Source organism: Cupressus sempervirens, chromosome 9, assembly GCF_028749045.1.
Source record: "Cupressus sempervirens isolate cs-2001-9-10 chromosome 9, ASM2874904v1, whole genome shotgun sequence".
Lineage (NCBI taxonomy): Eukaryota > Viridiplantae > Streptophyta > Pinopsida > Cupressales > Cupressaceae > Cupressus > Cupressus sempervirens.
This window is the reverse complement of record NC_143126.1, coordinates 513,526,607-513,541,407: the sequence shown is the minus strand read 5'-3', so window position 1 is coordinate 513,541,407 and position 14,801 is coordinate 513,526,607. Positions and strand designations below refer to the sequence as shown.

The 14,801-nt window shown below is 40.5% G+C and overlaps 1 protein-coding gene across 2 annotated transcripts in view; it reads right to left on the bottom strand.

The window, feature by feature from the left end:
* Nucleotides 1-14,801, bottom strand: part of ARP2 (actin related protein 2) — a 306,387-nt gene that overhangs the window by 194,467 nt on the left and 97,119 nt on the right. For both annotated transcript variants that reach the window (XM_089800841.1, XM_089800842.1), the window contains 3 exons: nucleotides 4,387-4,490; nucleotides 4,213-4,281; nucleotides 3,996-4,059 (listed from right to left, as the gene is read on the bottom strand). In XM_089800841.1, the coding sequence (XP_089656967.1) occupies nucleotides 3,996-4,059; nucleotides 4,213-4,281; nucleotides 4,387-4,490 (237 nt within the window). The remainder of the gene's footprint in view (nucleotides 1-3,995; nucleotides 4,060-4,212; nucleotides 4,282-4,386; nucleotides 4,491-14,801) is intronic.

Here is a 14,801-nt window from a genome sequence, read left to right as displayed (position 1 = left end):
CTTTGCAGAATGAAGAGCTCAGTAGGAGGAACCTAAGTATTGACAGTCAAGTTGAGTTGGCAGATTCTGAGAAGGTTGGAGATCAACATGGACAGCAGACCTATGGAACACCTGTGATGAATGTGAAGAAGAAGAAGAAAAACAAGGGAAAGAGTGTGCAAGTTGAAGACTTGGAGGACATGTATGTGAAAACCAGTTTGGGATTTATGTGTTGCATCCCAGAAGATGTTCTTCCAGCTTCTAGAACATCTTTTCAAAAGTAGGGTGTCTAATGCAGGAGCATCCTAGGCTTTCTTGTGATCCTACATGTTGGGGGTATTTGGCTTGGGAGTTGTGGACTCGGTCATCAAAGGGGTGGTGCTCGATTGTTGTTAAAAGTAGGGTTAGTCGAGGTACTTGGTCATTGAAGGGCCTCGGTCTTTGAAGAGTTCGGTAGATACTATTGCTCAGCACTCATTGTTGTGCTCAACATGTATTGGTTGCTCGACATGTATTGGCTGCTTGGCATGTGTTGGTTACTCGGCAATGCTTGGAAGTTTACTGACACTCGACAGTGTGTCGGTGCCAACAGGAGTTCTTGGTGCATTTGGCATGTGATCGTGATGTGGATCAATTTGAGTGGTCTTGGTTATTTCTTCTATTTGCATTTAATATGTATTGTAAACTTGGGGCTTGTCCTAAGTATTTTTGTGGGGTTATCACGTGTTAACTTTGGGTTAACATTTTGTATTTTATGTTTGTTGTGAGCCTACTTGTGGCTTAAATATGCATTTAATGCAAGGGGTTTTATTTAATTTGTGATTGCTAGACCGACTTGTGGCTTAGTTGGGTATAAGCAAGGAGTCTTGTGGAGTCTTTAGAAAGGATCATCCAGCTTGGAGAAGGAGATGAAGTGGAGGAGCGAACTTTGAAGACCTAGTAGTTGTGGCTTGGAAAACAAGGAGATTGCTTGGCGGGCTTGCGAGCACAAGTTGAGATTTCCTTGGTGGTTTTCTTCTAGAGTGCAGATCTGGACTAGCTGGGATTAGTGTTTTGAGTTGGACCTTATGGGATCTTGTAGAATTGTTATTGTATTTGCTATTGTAGTTTTCCCTAACCCGAAAGGCCTTACAACCAGACATATTGCGTGTAAACTATTATTTTATAAATAATGAGTTGTGATTTGGTATCAGATCTTGCATTGTTGTTCTCTTGTGTTGTGTTGATCCGCTATGTGGTTATTGTTGGGGGCTAGGACATCTCCTTTGAGGATTCTCCTGCCTTGCACTGTACCAACTTTGCATGTTGAAATGCATGACCTTGGTGAAAATTGAGCTTTTCTAGCTTATTACCATGTTGGAAATGACTACTTTGATGCAAGTCACGGTTTTTGTGGTCATTTGCATATTTAAAAACACACACAAAGTGCAGATCGTGCTTTTGGAGATCATTTACACATTGCATTTTACTCAATGATTGTAAGTTAGACTTTTCCAAGGTATATACACATTACATATTGCATATGAATGCCCAACCACACTTTTTGGACTCATTTGCATGTTGCCTTATTGGATAAAAACCAAAACATGGAGTTGGTCGCACTTTTCTTGGAGGATTACATAATGCATTTTGCATGTAAATGAGCAAATCGGTACTTTCATGATCATTTACATATTTAAAATACATGTAAAACCACCCAACCAAATTGTTTTGATAGAAAACAAGTAGTTTATTGGCAAGCCAATCATGGTTTTTGAAGGTAAATACACATTGCATATTTCAAATATGTTAGATGCAATATGTAGTTGACTCAAAAAGGTATGATTTGCCTTTTGGAGTGAGAAAATACAAGCAAAATCAGGCTTTTTGGGTGCAACATGTGTTGGACTTGCACATATTGGAGTTTCAATTTTGCACATGTTTAATTAATACACTCAAGTCAATCTCACTTTTTGGGGTCCATTACATATTTATACAGCATTTTATGTGTTATGTGTAAATGGGTTGAAAATATGAGATTTTCACTTGAGTAATTTAAGTTATAACAATAAGGTGCAACATAACATCAAATCAGACTTAAAAGTGCACTTTATAACTTAAATGACATAAGTTATAACTTGAAAGATTAAAAAGTGCAACTATATAACTTAAAAACATATTGTAAAGTGATTTTTAGTCGTATAATTCAAAAAGTGCAACATAACTTCAAATTATAAGGTCTGATTTTTAAAATATCCAATTGGGGTTCTAAAACCCGATTACACATGTACTTAAACCTTAATAACTTTTGATTAACAACTCCGATTAAGTTCCAGTATAGATCGAAAAGAGGGCATGACCGAAAGCAAGAAATTGAAGGAAACAAAAAGACGAAAGCAATCTAAACAAACACTCTAAAATGCAATAGAAGTTTTAAGGCCTCCAAAATCAAGAATAAGTCATCAAACTGAAAAATAAAAAACAACTTGACGAGAACTTTCAGCATAAAGACTCACTACATGGAATGGGGAAGATTAATTGATCAATTTTTGCCTATCATATAGAGAGTTATCTTAGAGAAATGTGAAACTTAAATGGAAAAGTTTCGTAGTGTTGTGTGATGACAAAATGAAGGACAACATCTTCAAAGTGGCTGCAACAGGTGACTGAATATTCACTTTGAAAAGAGAAAAGTGAGTTAAACTTAATTCAAGGTTTATTTTGCCAACTTCTTTCTCCTCTTTCTGTGAATGTTCTATGAGTCTTCTCTACAAATTTAATGGCAAGGCCTCTACCTAAAAGAAAATGTGGGTAATCAGATTTTGTTATTTCTAAAGCAAATTTGTAGTCTAAAGAATTAATATAGTTGCCCTAACCAATAAATCTCTCTCTCTCTCTCTCTCTCTCTCTCTCTCTCTCTCTCTCTCTCTCTCTCTCTCTCTCCAAGTATAGCCATCAAAGAAAGTATTCAATGAACTTATGTGTGCTATCAATACAAGGACTGCTTCCTACGCTTCCCAGGTGGGGGAGAGGAAAAATAAGACTGCTGCAGGCGACAACTCATTCAGGGCTTCATGAAACGAGAATGGCTAGAAGGGAGGCAAGGTCAACCTGACACTTAGAACCTCACCCAGTGTGAACCCTAACAAAGAAGGGGGTGATGGCCTCCTGCACGTAAAGAGCAAGGCACCTCTGATAGGTGGAACTGTAAAATGTGGAGAGGGACTGAACTCCCTTGAAAAAGGCAGTAAACTCTACCTCTGATCTCATAGAATATAGGGCAGTGGGAAATGAAATGCTCCTCAATATCAACCTCATCCAAGAATGAATTTATTTTTGGTTCTCAACTCTTTTATATCCCATCTTTGAAAGAATTACTTCTTCTTTTTTTCTCTTATTTAATATTTCCACCCATAAAGTGACCCACATTATAAATCTCTCATTGAAATAAAATTAATTTGTTTTATTAAAATAACCAATGTCCATCTTTTAATTAAGAAAATATAATTAATGCTAAGAGGCCTATGACTATTTAAAATTTAATCAGTTTATTATTCCCTTAAAATACCCAACTTAGCCAACCAGAATAAAACAGGCTAACGGTCTCCAACATGACCCATTCAGAAAAGCATGTTACACAAATATCTCAGATTTTTTCTCAAAGCATGTTGCCTCACAATATACAGTGAAAACATAGCTGAACAGTAGCATATATGCAGCAGAGAAATACCTTAGTTGTCAATATTCCGAGTGGAAATCAAAAGAAGAACAGTATTGCCTTAAGTTTATTAACTTTTGGGTTGTTACAGTGCTGTAATAGAATTGCTATGCTGTTTAACAATTCAGTGTACATGTAAAAGTAAAGCATCAGACATCAAACAGCTGAATCAAAGCTAGTACCAGTTTAATGTTAATATATGATGCCAGCAGTAGCATTTGATTAAATCCAAATGAGCATGTCAAAAATCAAAAGAGTTTTCAGGGAAATGCCATTGTACATGGAAACATATTAAAATTACTGACTATCAGCAACTCACCGTATAGTTCTTTACCAGGATAGTTGTTTCCAGTCCTAATTGATATTCGCGCTTGTAGTCATAACTGCAATAAATCCATTCAGTGTGTGTTTGTAAAATTATAACTTTATCTTTTTTGCAATAAAATAATCAGCCCCCATGACGCATCAAATGCTCCTAATCTAGCAGCCCTCCTGAAATAGTTAACAGGAAAAAAGTATAGTGTGGAGCAATCCACCTAACATAGCAAAGCTGTTCCTTTATTTCCCTGACAGTCTCAAAATCTGCAGTTCTGTTTAACGCATATCTGGGAAAAAAACATCCCATCTTAAGCTGGAATTTATGTTAGAAAATAGTCTTAAATGATATCTCAATTTGCAATTTCAAACTATCTGAGAAAAGAGCTTCTCACCCACGACGCAGAAGAAGGTCTAAAAGATATGTGGTAATATGACGACCAGCTATGTTCATGCGTTTTGTGAGGTGTGGAAAGGAATATCCATCAACAACGGGTACCTGAGAACACATTCGCAATTGGTATAGTTATTTAAATCAGTCAACCAGAAATGATGTCCACAAGAGAACTGAAGACAAGATATAGAAGGAATTTGAATCCAAATAACAAAATTTTACTTGGAAGCATATCACAATGATTTTGCACTTTTACAGTTCTAAACAATGCACGCATTGCATTAAGCACTTGAAAGTACTGTGTAGGAGATTTTGCATAAACTATTGAAATTAAACCATCAGAATGATTCATTATCACAATGTAACAAGATTAATCAAAACTGAGAATGATAGCTCTGAATTTACAGTAATTGTGTGCCAGAAGAAGATCACATAGTGAAAGTCAAAAAATAAGGACAAAATTAAATGCTCTAGCCAATACTGACACAAAAAAATACTTTCATTATTTAACAATTCAATGAACACAGCAGAGCTTCTCATTTATTTCCATCACAGTCTTGAAATCTATGGTTCTACACAAATCAGGATAATCATGTCATGTTATTCATGTGGATTTCCTTTATCAACAAGCAAACAGTCAGATGATGGTATTTTACTTTACAATGTAAAAATATGTAGAGTTCTCATAAAGAAGATCTGAAAGGTGTGTGGTAATATGATGAACAGCTTTGTAAGTTCATTATGAGAGGTGGAAAGTGATATCCATCAGAACAGGAACCTGAAAAAGCATTTTGAAAAAAAATTGACTGTACAAGAAATGACTGATGTGCCATATCGACAAACAAAAATTTTTATTGGGCTGGCTTTTCTCTGCTGGGTTGGTTACTGTTGAAATAACAGCTGATATTAACAATCCTTCTTCTAAACTATTTTATCTACATATTAAGATCTCTGTTTAACCGCAGGTAGATCTAGGCACCCCTCTAATCTCTCCACTGATGCAAGTGTCGAAGGTTTGAAACAAGACCTTGGGGAGAGGTAGGAACACAGATTCCAAAATATGTAGAAGTGGTCTGCTAACAAATTATTGATGAACCTTGCTCATCGAGATTAAACTGATTGGGCACCTTTAAAAGTAGCAGCCCTCGGCTGAAACACGCATATTCCCAGTCCTTTGACAATGGATTCTAGTTCTAGCAATAGTAAGAGCATGGGATCCTTTCTTTCAGATTCTTTTGCTTCTGTGGCCTCCAACAATTCGGTGAAGGTTGGTGGAAGACATTCTTTTTCTTTAAATATCCAGAGCCTCCCCTCTTCTACATCCCTTTGCTCTCCCTCCCATTTTGATCCAGGCTCTGGCAAGCCTTCCGCATGCCCCTTTTAGATGGCTCCAAGAGTCTTTCTGTGAACAATTCTCCTGCAAGAACAATGTTGATGTTGTGGACAAGAATAGCTAGCAAATGCACTTGTGAAATTCTGTAGCCTATAACCGCAGGACATCTGCAAGAATCTTATAAGTTTTCTGGATTACATTCTAATGTAGTTATTTTGATATCTAAAGGGATAGCTTAGAATGAAGTACAACATTTTAAGAATAACATTCGATTCGTATTAACTTTTATTAAATAATTCCCCTTTCATTTAATGTTTCATAGATTTTGTTAAGCAGTAGAAGGTTGGTCAGTTGTCAAACTTGAGGGATATGGAAAAGTTAGTGTATTGTTAGTGTTGGCAAGGGTTTTGGAGGAATCCAGGTGCTTGTGTTAAAGATAAGAAGGAGATAAGAAGGTACAAAATCTGGCAGAGGTAATTGGAGGATGTAGATGGATCTAGAAGCATTCAGTCCTCAAAAAGTGGGCAGAAATGCACAACTTTCTTTCCTATAGCCTATCCAAGTGTTGAAAGCCATTAATGTTCAATCATCTGCTGAAAGATTTGCTCTACCACTCAAACCTTGTTTGTAAGTGTTAGGCATTCATTTTTTTCCTAGGTGGATGTGTAATGCAGGAGCATCCTCAACCAACTGGAAATCTTGTGTCAACCTAAAATATTATGCATTTTTTATTGTCAAGTTCTAAAAATTTAAAGATACTTATGCAGCAGCATGAGAAGATTACACACTATCATCTGTGATAGGTTCATTCACAAAGAGTTTCCTCCAATTCAGTTTCCAACAATGACAGTTTAATCTACACAGTAACAATCTCGTACTGTTTCATTTTTTTGTGGCCACAAAGAGTTATTTTACCATCATAATGCTGTCCTAGCCTTCAAATTTCATGTTGTATGTTTACCACATAGATTAATTGATTAAAATGCACACAGGTAATGAACAAGAACAGCAGAACTCGTTATATTATTCGCATATGCCAGAGACATTACATTATACTTGATAAGATGATTTACAATGATCCCAGACAGGGTATAAATACTTCCCGCTGAACCTTCCTGAAGGGGTCCGTCGGCTACATAACAATACTAATCCACCCATCGGCTACAAAATCTTTACCGACAACATGAGCCCGTCGGCTACACAGTTTCTACCGACGACATCATCGCCCCCAAAAGAAAAGTCGTCTTCGGACGACAATTACAAAATATCTGAGACAAATTAACAAACAAAATACATTAACTGACTAACTACAACAAGATAGATCCATTTCTGTCACATCACTTTCACATTTGTCCGGTGCCTGCACCAAACTGGTCTCCAAACCATGTTGCATCTGTAGCCTTTGCTAACACAATACTGTCTCCTTAGTCAAGCTGACCTTGATAGCCACCTGTGCTGCCAACTCTAGGTACACTGAGCCAAATGTTATTGTACTGCCTTCAACTAGATGATCAACCTCTCCCAAGCTCTCTATACATCCGCCAAGACAGCCTCGCGTCCAACACCTACTCCAAGTGCCTCTGGTACACAGACACTCCATGCCTGCAGCAGCTCCAGGTCTCATCAATTGGTCACACTTCCCACGATTGATAACCACAGTGACTAGGGGTCTAGGGGGCATCGCCCCCAGCGGGGTCGAGAGGCAACGCCCCAGGCACGCTCCCTGTCGCGATACAAGGCAAGGTCGAGGGGCAGCGCCCCTCGCTGCCAAGACCAAATTAGCACTCCGAAACCCACACAAAAATGCATAGAACACACTATTTTTGTGATTTCTTCTGATCCCACACTCTTTTTGGCAACCGCTAATGTTTTCCACCAAGACCAAATTAGCACTCTAAAACCCACACAAAAATGCATGGAATACACTATTTTTGCGATTTCTTTTGATCCCACACTCTTTCTGGCAACCGCTTATGTTTTCTGCCAAGACCAAATTAGCAGTCTGAAACCCACACAAAAATGCATGGAACACACTATTTTTGCGATTTCTTCTGATCCCACACTCTTTTTGGCAACCGCTTATGTTTTTCACCAAGACCAAATTAGCACTCTGAAACCCACACAAAAATGCATAGAACACATCATTTTTGCGATTTCTTCTAATCCCACACTCTTTCTGGCAACCGCTGATGTTTTCCGCCAAGACCAAATTAGCACTCTGAAACCCACACAAAAATGCATGGAACACATCATTATTGCGATTTCTTCTGATCCCACACTCTTTCTAGCAACCACTGATGTTTTCCGCCAAGACCAAATTAGCACTCCGAAACCCACACAAAAATGCATGGAACACACTATTATTGCGATTTCTTCTGATCCCACACTTTCTAGCAACCACTAATGTTTTCCCCAAGACCAAATTAGCACTCCGAAACCCACACAAAAATGCATGGAACACACTATTTTTGCGATTTCTTCTGATCCCACACTCTTTTTGGCAACCGCTGATGTTTTCCGCCAAGACCAAATTAGCAATCCGAAACCCACACAAAAATGCATGGGACACACTATTTTTGCGATTTCTTCTAATCCCACACTCTTTCTGGCAACCGCTGATGTTTTTCGCCAAGACCAAATTAGCACTCCGAAACCCACACAAAAATGCATGGAACACACTATTTTTGCAATTTCTTCTAATCCCACACTCTTTCTGGCAACCGCTGATGTTTTCCGCCAAAACCAAATTAGCACTCCGAAACCCACACAAAAATGCATGGAACACACTATTCACACTCTTTCTGGCAACCATTGATGTTTTCCGCCAAGACCAAATTAGCACTCCGAAACCCACACAAAAATGCATGGAACACACTATTTTTGCGATTTCTTCTGATCCCACACTCTTTCTGGCAACCGCTGATGTTTTCCCTTCCTTTTGGCATCATCCATTATGCATTCTGAACATTTTTCATTTGTCGACTTTTTTTTTTTTTTTTTTTCTATCTTGAATCAACCCGCGGGAACATAATATCATGCGCTGAAAAAGAGTGCTTAGCTATGAAAAAAAAAAGGTTTGAAGGTGCAGCAAGAAGACTACCAGCGACTGCTCTCCAACTCATCAACAAACTTTCTTCATCCGTGGGGTAGAAAAATAGCTTCGCGGAGGAACAAAATGCAACCGCGAGATAGAAGAAGACCGTGGAAAGCAAGACGTAGGGGGCTGAAAATCACGAAAGACAATAAAAAGACCGCGGGAGAAAGAAGTCTACAGACATAAAACCCGTTACTAGCCACCCGTCTGCGAAAAGTGAAAATACAGGACGTGGGAGAAACTCAACCTGCAGGAGGATAGATAGTCCATGGGAAACAAAGGCAGACTACGAGAAGTTGTATGCGGGACTGCCCACAGCAACCACTGCCAGCGGGACAAGTGTCCGCAGAACAACCTGCCTGCGGAGCAGTATTCCGTGGGGGTGTCCACAAACAAGCTTCCTTTTTTCCAACTTTTTTTTTTCCCTTTTTTTCTTTTTTATTTTTTTTTTTTTTAAATTTAAATTCTGAAAAACTGAAAAATACAACTCAATTTTGCCTCTAGACCTCGCCATCCTGCAACGACAACAAAGTCTTCCTTGCATGGTACATCTTCAGCTTTGACCCGTTCACTACCTGAGACACTTCTTGTCCATCCAAGGTCCACAATTTTATAGCTCCATTGTCACCTACCTCCCGGATCTAGTATGGCCCGACCCATCTGACTTTGAATTTACCTGGTTTGACTTCATTCCTTCCATCATACTTCAACACCCATTGACCCGGTTGGAACCTGTTCAATTTCAAGTGTTTATCGTGTCACGCCTTATGCCTGTTCTGTGTTAACTTTATCGCCCACTGCGCCAATAATCGCTTCTCTTCAAGCTTGTTCAATTTGTACAGCCGCTCCCTTAAGCTTTCCATGTCGCCTAACTTATTTTTCAGTGCTATCCTCAAGCTCAGTATCATGAATTCCGCCGGTACCACTGCCTCTTGTCCAAACATTAATTGAAACGGTGTGTGCCCTATTGTCACCTTGTATGTTGTGCAGTATGCCCACAGAGCAGAAAGTAGTTTTTCCTCCCAATCTTCACCTTCGACTGCTCATGACTTGTAAATAATTGATGCCAGGATCTTGTTTGTAGCTTCAGCCTGTTCGTTTTCTCTCGGATAGTACAGGCTCAATAATGAATGACAAATCTTGAATTCAGTGGTGAGCAATCTAATAACATGGTTAACAAAGTGTACACCCCTATCACTTGTTAACTGTAATGGAATTCCGTACCTAGTAATGATCTATTTGTAAATAAATCTTGTTGTGCTGACGGCTGAGTTATCCAGTAGTGTGCGTGCCTCCACCCACTTGATCAGGTACTCCGTTGCAACAACAATGTATCGGCACTGTCTAGTCTTGCTCACCTTCAGAGGTCCGATGAAATCCAATCCCCACCATTCGAAGAGTTCCAACGCATGTGAGGGATTGAGCGGCATAAAGTCTCTCTTCAGCAACTTCTCGACCCATTGGCAAGTGTCACAACCGATGACCCATTCCCACGCGTCGTCGTACACTGGTTTACACCGTTGGCCACCACAGTCCTACTAATAGTATCTTCCTCGCCGTGGTGTTAGGTCCCATATGTCCACCTGCTGATCCCTCATGTGCTTCTTTCAGTACTTTCGGTATTTCCTCCTCCAACACACACCGTTTGAGAATGTGATCCGGCCCCATTTTGTACAGCAATCCATTAATCAACTAAATTGTGCGGCTCCTTAATACCAATTTTCTCCTTTCATTCTCTGGCATCTCCCTCAATGGCTGTCCCATGGACAAGTATTCCCCAATACCGGTATACCATTTTGGTAGCACTGCAATTTGGAATAGTTGTGCATCAAGGAAGTCATCATTCACGCCTCCATCTATTGGTTCACCTGTTTTAATCCGTGATAGATGGTCCGCATTGACATGCTTCTTCCCAGCCCGTACAACGATTTTGAAATTGAATTCCTATAGCAAAAGGAGCCACCGACTGATTCTTCCTTGGATGACCGGTTTATTTACCAGGTACAATAAAGCTTGATGGTACAGATGATAAGATAAGATGATTTACAATGATCCTAGAAGGGGTATAAATACTTCCCTCCGAACCTTCCCGAAGGAAAATCTTTACCGACAATATGAGCCCGTCGGCTACACAGTTTCTACTGATGACATTGTATGTGTGAACTAACAACTTAATGGAGGAAATTTGAGTTTGCCATTAAGTATTAGATTTTTAAATTAAAGAATTAAAACTACTTTCATTTTGTGCCATGCATGTGGCAATTGATAAAAATGCATGCACAGTAGCGGCTAAGGCAGAGGTTAAAAAACATTATGCTCATTAGCGTATCATGATTTTCTAGATCGAGTGCAAGAACCAGGAGCAGAGCAAGTGAAGGGAGGGGCAACACTATTTTAAAATTAAAGAATTAAAACTACTTTCATTTTGTGCCATGCATGTGGCAATTGATAAAAATGCATGCACAGTAGGGGCTAAGGTAGAGGTTAAAGAACCTTATGCTTGTTAGCATGATTATGGTGTTCCAGATTGAGTGCAAGAACCAGGAGCAGAGCAAGTGAAGGCAAGGGCAGCACCATTTTAAGTTCGGGAGCAAGAGCCTATTGGGCCTTCATTCCTCAAACAACCCTTACCTGAATGGAATTAAGGTAAGCACGGGGTGATCTAAAGAAAGAATGGGGGAGGATAGGGCATAGAATAGACTGGGTACGGTTGCCGGATTCTCTACATCTTTCTATAAGGGGGGGCCATAGAATAATCCCCCCTCCAAAGCATAATTTGGAGAGGGAAGATTATGCTGTAATGTTCCTGTTATAAAATAAATAATAAATTAAACTTTTGTAATGGGCCGGTTGATTTAATGTATCCCGGACCCATTTTTATTTTGTTTCCGTAGTTTGTGTCGCCGTTAGCTATCTTTGTACACCCTCGGAAAGGTTTTCTCGACAAGTATTTAAGCACAATTGGTAGGAGGTCTATAGGTATGCTTTGGAATATATTTTCTCTGTACTGCGAATTCCTATTGGAGTTCTCTGTAAACTTTGGTGGGATTCAACCCTCACCCTATTCTGTGGTTGCATGTATTACTTTGCTCGGATTTGACAAATCGGAGCAACATCTTTTGGCAAATAAAAGTTGAAGTTTCTTGTGCTCAATTCTCCAGTCTTGTCGTATTTGGAATTAATAATTAAGTTGCATAATTGTATTATTCTCTTTTGTAACCCATCCGACGCTCACACACTGCCTTCCATACAGCTCATTATAACCTCCATAGTCGACATATGGCCACTCATTCATTTGTGCCTCTCGTATAGCCTATTGTCATCACCGTACGGCATTCTCTACTCACCATACGAGCACCCCATAATCACCGTACGGCTCCTTTATACACCGTACGGCATTCTCTACTCACCATACGGGCTCCTCTATAAATCGTACGACCTTTAACTCACCTCCACCATAACATCATTTGGCAATCTCCTGTACACCGTACGACCATCTCTAGTATCCATATGGCCACCTCTTCTCCCTGCCCTCATAAAACCGTACACTCCTGTAAACCGTACGGTTCTATTTTTCCTTCCAATTCAGCCGGTATATCCTCCCAATCTGTGCATTTTGGTTGCTTCCATATGACTATTCTGAGTTTCCTGTAACTCGTTTAGCTTGGAGTGAGTTGGAACATTACAGTGGTATCAAAGTGCTTCGATCCTGCCAGCCTATGGACAATGAATGAGAGTTTACAGCCAGAAGAGAAGGACACATTCTGTTGATCGAATGGCTGACGAACGGGAACCAACCGTTGCAGAACTTGTGGCACTACTAAGGGAACTTGCCAGGAATCAGGCACAGATCACTAATACGCAGCGACTTATGGAAGAAATCCTCAAGAAGTTGGTGGAGAACAAAATGGTCATAGCGCGGACTCGGTGTCAGGTAAATCAAACCCTTAGCCAGCACGCTCTCGACCTTCCATGCCGACTTTTCCACCACGGATGGAGGCACAACACGGAGGGAGACAACCAACTTTCGAAGAGATGAGAGAAGACTGTAAGAATGCAAACCTTGATATATCCTACAAAGATTACGCAGATCTGAGAATGAGATATTCGGGAGGCGGAAACAGAGGATACTTTAACGATGACTTTAGAAGGAAGTTAAGTAAGGTAAATCTGTCTCCATTTCACGGATCCGGGTCCATATCTGCGAAGCATGGGTAATGAAAGCCAATACCTACTTCCAGCTGAATCCCATGCCAGAGGAAGAAGCAATCAAATTTGCCACGCTGCACTTGGAGGGAGTTGCGCATGAATGGTGGCACCACGGCACCATCACATTAGGGCATGATCAAATAAATACTTACACAGAATTCACGGAGAAATTGATAGAACGATTTGATGGTAAAAATCCGGAGCTCAACTTCAAAGATTTGGTGCAACGAAGGCAAACTGGATGGGTCAATCACTTCATTGCAAAATTTCAAAACCTCTCTGTTCTGGTCACAGACGTTTCCGAAAGGAGACAGGTAGTGCTCTTCATGGACGGACTATCAAAACCTCTGAAAGGTTAGGTAAGGCGTTCAATCCTACCACTCTGTCGGAAGCAATCAATAAAGCATGGAGTATGGCATCGTCTTCGGCATCATCCTCTCAAAGTTACTCACATTCGAAACCGCCCACTTTTTCAACGGACAAACCTCTGTCCAAGAAGCCATCGTTGGATGAAGCTACCAAACAAGAACTCCGAAGGAAGAAACTTTGTTTCAATTGCAAGGGACCTTGGGAGCCTAGCCACCGATGCCTAGGAAAGGGGAAGATCCATTACATTGAGGTCATGTCCGATGATGAGGACAAACAGGAAGAAATGTCGGCCGAAGATAACCAACCCCACCATGACACCAACATCAGTTTGAACCGTACGGAGAGAATCGCCACTTTGGTACAGTGTGGAGGAACAAATGCATTGGCCAGCAGCCCAAGGTGCACAGTTTTTCGTGTACGGGGTACCTTTCAAGGAAAAAGGGTTACGGTGATGTTGGATAGCGGCGCTACTCTAAATTTGATCAACTCATCCCTGGTAAAACAGAGAAGTCTCCCTACGGAAGCGCACACAGCTTTCAAGTCAAGGTAGCTGGAGGGACATTCCTGCCCTACATGCACCTTGTTCCTCAATTGAGTATCACAATGGCGAATCACACGATGATTGAGGACTTCTTCATAGTGGACTTAGCTGACATGGAAGTTAATCTTGGCATACAGTGTATGGAGACCCTTGATGAATACCCCTAGAGTTTCAAACAGATGGACTTCACTTTTGTGGTTGACGGAAAGGAGGTTGTCCTCCGAGGAATGGCAAATGAAGGTCCGAAGGAAGTTTCTACGTTGCGTGGACTGCGCATTGTTTTACCTCGGCAGAACCTATAAAGGGGCATCGAACACCTCCACAGGATAATGAACTTCAAGATATTTTAAGTAGACATGATAAAGTTTTCATGGATATTCCTCCAAGGATACCACCTCATCAGGGGTTCGAACACACTATCGAGTTGGAATCAGGAGCAAAGCCAGTCATAACCACACCGTACCACCACCCCAAGAAATTCAAAGATGGGTCGAAAGGATGATTTAGGAATTGTTAGAGAAAGGATGGATCCGTCCCTGTTCTAGCCCATTCACATCATCTGTGGTGTTAGTCAAAAAGGACGGGACGATGCACATGTGCGTGGACTACCGCGCATTGAACAAAAAAACAATAAAGAATAGATATCCCATTCCAAGGATAGACGAGCCGCTGGATGAACTGCATGGCGCAGTCTATTTTTCAAAAATAGATCTCCGCTTTGAATAGCATCAGATCCACATGAGGGAAGAAGATGTGGAGAAAACGGCTTTTCGTTGTCACTACGGACATTATGAGTTTCTGGTCATGCCGTTCGAATTGACCAATGCACCTACTACATTTCAATCGTGCATGAACCGCATCTTCAACAAA